General features: G+C 64.0%; 2 protein-coding genes across 2 annotated transcripts in view; one reads left to right on the top strand and one right to left on the bottom strand.

Annotated features, from left to right (window-relative positions):
- Nucleotides 1-498, bottom strand: part of POLR2E (RNA polymerase II, I and III subunit E) — a 5,579-nt gene extending 5,081 nt beyond the window's left edge. The window contains exon 1 of the mRNA XM_046637597.1: nucleotides 342-498. Within this exon, the coding sequence (XP_046493553.1) occupies nucleotides 342-398 (57 nt within the window). The 5' untranslated portion in view covers nucleotides 399-498. The remainder of the gene's footprint in view (nucleotides 1-341) is intronic.
- Nucleotides 499-5,631: 5,133 nt separating this feature from the next.
- Nucleotides 5,632-5,850, top strand: part of GPX4 (glutathione peroxidase 4) — a 7,241-nt gene continuing 7,022 nt past the window's right edge. Inside the window, exon 1 of the mRNA XM_046685293.1 lies at nucleotides 5,632-5,765. Coding sequence (XP_046541249.1) covers nucleotides 5,682-5,765 — 84 coding nt within the window. The 5' untranslated portion in view covers nucleotides 5,632-5,681. The remainder of the gene's footprint in view (nucleotides 5,766-5,850) is intronic.

The following is a 5,850-nucleotide window of genomic DNA, read 5'->3' as shown; positions in this document are numbered from 1 at the left end:
CCGCCCCCGGGGCCGGTCGGACTCTGGCCTTGGACTCTGGTCTCGGCCGCCGGACCGCGGGGTCCCCCGTCCCCGCAGACACCGCCCCCGGAGCCGCCCGGACTCTGGCCTCGGCCGCTGGTCCTCCCGTCCCCGCCGACCCCGCCCCGCCTTGGCCCGGGGACCCCGCCTTGGCCGACCCCTCGGCTCCAGCCGCCCGGGCGGCGCGGGCAGCCTCGTTCCCCACCCCGGGCCGTGCGCTCGCCGCCCGCCCCCCGGACCGCCGCGCGCCCACCTCGCGTGGCCCAGCGAGGCCCGCCCTCCCCGCGTCCGCCTAGCGGGGCGCCCCACGCGCCGCTCACCTGCATGATGGTCTTGCGGATCTTCCATAGCCGGTAAGTCTCCTCCTCGTCGTCCATGGCTGCCGCCGCCGCTCGCGCCCACTGCGCCTGCGCCCGGCTGGACCGGCGCCCACTGCGCCTGCGCCGAGCTCCGGTCAGGCCCCCACCTCATCCGCCCCGTGCAGGGCTGTCGCCAGCGAACGCCTGACTGCAGCGACCTTCGAGCCCGGCAGCGCCAAGGGCAGCCCGAGCCTTCTGCGAGCGGCGGTTGGCTGCGCGAGAGGCGTGCGAACGGCACCGTCCCAAGGCACATCAGAAGTTCTCGCGAGGCGTTGACCGCAACGCCTCTCGGGAGTTGTAGTTTCCCCTCAACGCCCGCCTAGGGCGGCGGTTTAGAACCCCAACAGGCAGAAGTGAGGTGTGCGCGGGGAAACCGAAGCCTGCAGGGGGCAGGGGTCTGCTCGCCTCTCAGAGACGGTCGGGCGGCCTAGGAGGCGCTCTATAAACATGGGTGCATCCAACTGTAGGGCGGCTCTCTCAGTTGGCTCTTGGCCACGTGCAACTGAATGCCCCTGAGCCTCGGTTTCCCGTCTGCACAATGGAATTAATAAAGTGTCCCCACTGTAGAGGGTCTGCTGAGAATCTAAAGGGACAGTCGTGCTTGGGAGGAGCTTGGCCTAGCTCCTGGTGCTTATTAAGTGCTCCCACCTCGGTCGTCCCCTGTCCGGTCCGCAGAGCGCCCCCCACCCCACCCCAGACTGTGCCTGTCTCATCATAAATAAGTTATAAAGTATGTTAGAAGGTGACAGTGCTGTGGAAGAACAGATAGAGCAAGACGGGAGCTGGGTGCTTTGCAGTCTCCAGTGGGACGGTCAGGGACGGCAGGGAGGAGAGAGTCCAGCAAAAGCCCACAGGAGGAGAGGGAGGGAGGCCTGGGGACGTCTGGAGGGAGGTGTGTCAGGCAGAGGAGGCAGCCCATGCAAAGGCCCTGAGGCTGGACCTTGCCTGGTGAGTTGGCAGTGTGGGGGAGGAGTAGAGAGGAGGTCAGGGGTGACCCCGGGCAGATCCCAGGAGGCGTCCTTGGCCGGGTTCAAAAGTTGCGTTTTCTTTTTCAGCCGTCGTCAGCATTTCAGCAGGGCAGAGGCAGAGAGACAGGGAGGGGCTGAGGATGAGGAGCGCGTCCTGGCCAGAGATGGGGGTGGCTCTGACTAGGGTGGGGTGAGCGGTGGGCAGGTTCCAGGGATTCTGAAGGCAGTGCCCACAGGATGTGCAGGTGGACGGGACGTGGAGATGAGAGAGGGAGAGACAGAAGAGGCAGGGTGGAGCTGTCCTGACAGGGTGGGGTGATTCTGGAGGGGTAGGTGCAGGGGGCAGATGCGGAGCGGGTCTTGGATGCGGTGAGCTTGGGGCTCGGTGGGACCCCAAGAGGAGATGGGAGGAGGCGGGGGGATACGAGTCTGGAATTCAGGGTGAGGCTGGAGCGGAGGGCGACACGCAGTGGAGATGGGCCCCAGAGCCCGGAGCCGCTCACTGACAGCCGGAAGTAGGGGAGGAAGCAGCAGACGCTGAGGGTCTCCCTGCCCCACTGCCCCGTACGACGGGGACAGGAAGAGCCTCCACTGGCTCCCAAGCGCACCTCTGGCACCGGTCCTTATGTAGACAAAGAGCAGGAGGATGGCAGGTGTCCGGACCAGGCGAAGAAGGCGTCTGCAGGGAGAGGACGGAGGGAGGCACTGGCAAAGCCACCGTGGGACGAGTCGGGCAGGCCTGAGGATTGGGACACTCGTGCCGAGCAGACACCGCTGGTGACCACGAGGAGGGCAGATCCAAGGAGGGGGCCTGGCTGGGGCGGTTTCCGGGAGGAAAGGAGTGAGAGATGTGGACATGGATTCGAAGGGGAGCACAGGGGCTGACGTTGGAGAGGTTGGGGAGGGAGACGGTCAGGAGTGGGTTTCAAGACAGAGAAAGAGGGGCCGGCCCCGGGGCTGAGTGGTTAAGTTTGAGCTCCCCTTCGGCAGCCTGGGGTTTCACCAGTGTGGATCCTGGCACGGACGTGGCACTGCTCATCAGGCCACGCTGAGGTGGCGTCCCACACAGCAGAGACAGAAGGACCTACAGCTAGGATATACAACTATGTACTGGGGGGCTCTGGGGAAAACAAGAAGGAGAACAAAAAAAATTGACAACAGATGTTAGCTCAGGGCCAACCTTTTAAAAAAAAGAAAGGGCGTCTAGGTTGCTGGAATGACTCGCAAATCTGGGCAGCAGGCAGGGGGTGAACTCTTGGGGCCTCAAAGGGGCGAGTGAGCCTGGGCCCAAGGAGAGGCGGCTGGACGGCAACAGGGGGAGGGCCCGGTGGGCAGCAGGTGGCCGCAGCTGGGGGGCATGTGGGTGTGAGGTCGTCTCACGGCTCCTCAGGGCAGGGGAGAGAGAGGAGGGAGGGATCATGGGGAGCAGGTGGGCCTCGGGACCCCCAGAGGCTGGCAGGGCCCAGCTGTTACCCGGCCCACCGACCCCATAAGATGTTAACCGCAACTGTGCTCCGGGGAGAGAGTTCAATTGGTAACCCGACTGCAATGCCAGTGGTTCAGAGTCCTGCCGGTGACCGGGTGGCCTCAGCACCAGGACAAGGAGTGGCATCCTGTTCCTTCGCACCCCTCACTATGCGGCCCTGGCAGAGCCGGAGGCCCAGGAGTCAGGCTACCGCCCGCACACTCATGGGGGGGAGTGTAAAATGGCCCAGCCACCCGGTGAAAAACACTCTGGCAGCTCCTCAAACAGTTAAACACAGAGTCACCACGTGACCCAGCAATGTGATTCCTAGGTGCAAACCCAGGAGAGATGGAAACACACGCCCACACAAAAACTGGTGTTAAAGGGGAAACGGTGGAAACAACCCAACTGTCCACTGACAGGCGAAGGAATAAACAAAATACCAAAATACTGTCCACCCACACACGTGTCCACCCACATGCTGGAGTATGAGGCAGCCTGAAGAAGAGCAAGGCCCTGACACGGCCGCAGGGGGACGGACCCGAACACACGACACTCAGGGAGAGAAGCAGACACAGAAGGACACATGGCGTGTGACCCCATGGACGGGAAACGTCCAGAACAGGCCGATCCACAGACAGAGAGCGGGCTCGTGGGGGCCAGGGGCTGGGGAGGCGGTGGGGGTGATGCTGATGGGGACGGGGCTACTTTTGGGGTGATGAGAATGTTCTGGAATTAGATAGAGGTGATGGTCACGCAACAGTATAAATATATTAAAAACCACTGAAACGTATGCTTTAACGTGGTTAAAATGGTGAATTTTATGTTACATGAATTTTATCTCCATTAAAAACAATTTTTGGGGGGCCTGCCTGGTGGTGCAGCGGTTAAGTGCACACCTTCCACTTCGGCAGCCCGGGGTTTGCCAGTTCAGATCCCAGGTGTGGACATGGCCCCACTTGGCAAAAGCCATGCTGTGGCAGGTATCCCACATATAAAGTAGAGGAATGTGGGCACAGATTTTAGCTCAGGGCCAGTCTTCCTCAGCAAAAAGAGAAGGATTGGCAGTAGTTAGCTCAGGGCTAATCTTCCTCAAAAAAACAAACAATTTTTTTAAAAGAAGAAATCAGGCCACAGGACGGGCCCCGTCCAGTCCTTCTCAGAACTGGCGGACACTCTGGAAAGGCCTCTGGCTGGTGGGCAGAAAAGCTGTGAAGCCCCCAGCACACAGGTGGCACAGCCCAGGGGCAGCCCCTCACTGCGGCCGGCTGTTCCGCCCTGCCAGCTCCTCCTTTCCTCCTCTGCCCTTATCCTAACTGGCACAGTCACCAACGGGGTGACACCTCTTGCTCCATCACTCCCCCTTGGTGAGCTCCACGGGGGCGTCGCCCTGAGCTGTTTTTCTGGCAGGCCTGAAAGAAAAAAGCGTGTCCGGGCCATCTTCAAGACAAAGTCATAGGTCACCGTCAACCAAACGGCAGACAGCCGAGGCTTCCCGAGGGCCGGACAGGCTGGCCAGCGTGGCCCCAACACTCAGTGCCACCGGGAGCAGGAAAGGCAGCGGGGTTCCCTGAGAAGGGAGGCGGCCCAGATGAGACAATGGGGGCTCCCCACCAAGAGGTGGGACCAAGAGGTGGGGCCCCGAGAACTCGGCCTCTGGCGGCCAGGCTGGAGAGAAGGAGCCACACAAAGGCCATTGTGCAAGACGGGGAATGTGGCAATCTGGCCCTGGGGATCCTGGCTCAGTCGCCTTTATCCCACACTCCGCCAGCTCTGCCCTGTGGCAGGCCTGGCTCAGGGGCAGAGGGAGAGCGCTCACTGGCCCCCACAAACAACAGACAGCCCTGCCCCCATGGCCTCTGGAGAAGTGTTCAAGGCAGGAAGGGAGGGGATAAGATGTTGACAGCAGCGCAAAAGCAGAAACCACGGGCTTGTCCGCAAGTCAACCTCCAGGACCGGGAGGGGCGGGGGCAGCCAGGCCCGCGGCGGAATCCCATGAGTCAGTTCCCAGGAATGAGGGGGCCCTTTTGTCCGCACCGCTCTGAGCCTTGAGTGAAAATAAGCAAGTTTCTAGCCGAGACGTCGAGCCCCACGCGGTGCACCGTGCGCGGCCGGGAGGTTAGAAGTGGAAAGAAATCCCCGTGGGTCTGTGTTTCGCTGTAAGCACACACCTGTGTGTCCCTGGTGCCACCTGCGGGGGGCGGGGCCCCGAGGTGCTCGGTACCGCATCTGCTTCCATGACCCCAGGACGCACGTGTCACCTGCAACAGCAGCTGGAGCCACGGCGCCCAGGACGGTGGCGCTCCCGCCACCGCGCACCAAGGGCGGGCACTGCGGCAGGAGCCTCCGCCCGGGCTCTCGCCGGGGTGACCCCCAGACCCTGCGGGGGCCCCCCCTCGCAGCGACACCGAAGCTGCGACAGGCGGGGGTCCCCACGCCCCAGTTTGACTTTATTTACACTCAAAAGGAAACCCGCAGTTTTCAGTGAGCTGGGGGTAGTTTTCTGCGAGCTCGCCCCACTTCCACCTCCGCGCGTCCCGCGGCGCCGCAGTGAACCACGCGGCTAACTGTCCGCGCAACGCAGCCCCGCGCCGCCTGCGTAGACGCAGCCGCCCGTTCCTCCCCGCCCCCTTGGCGCGCTTGCGCAGTCCGCCCCAGCAACAAAGCCCCCTCCCGGCCCCGCCCCCTCCCGCCTCACTCCGGCCTCCCATTGGCTGGCGCCGCCACGCGCCCGCCCCGCCGACGCGGCCGACCAATGAGAGCGAGGGTGGGCGTGGCCGAGGGCGGGGAGGTGAGGCCCGCCGGCGCGCGTCCATTGGCCGGCTCGGTGAGGGGAGGAGCCGCTGCGTCCGGCCACCCGCCGCCGCGATGAGCCTGAGCCGCCTGAGCCGCCTGCTGAAGCCGGCGCTGCTGTGCGGGGTCCTGGCGGCGCCCGGTGTGGCCGGCGCCATGGTGAGCGCGGCGCCGCGGCCGGACCGAGGGCCGTTGGGGCGGGCGCGCGGCTCCCCGGCGGGGGCCGCGGTGACCTGGGCGGGGG

This window comes from Equus quagga, chromosome 14 (genome assembly GCF_021613505.1).
Source record: "Equus quagga isolate Etosha38 chromosome 14, UCLA_HA_Equagga_1.0, whole genome shotgun sequence".
Classification (NCBI taxonomy): domain Eukaryota; kingdom Metazoa; phylum Chordata; class Mammalia; order Perissodactyla; family Equidae; genus Equus; species Equus quagga.
Note: the sequence above shows the minus strand (reverse complement) of the source record. Positions and strands in the feature narration are given on the sequence as shown.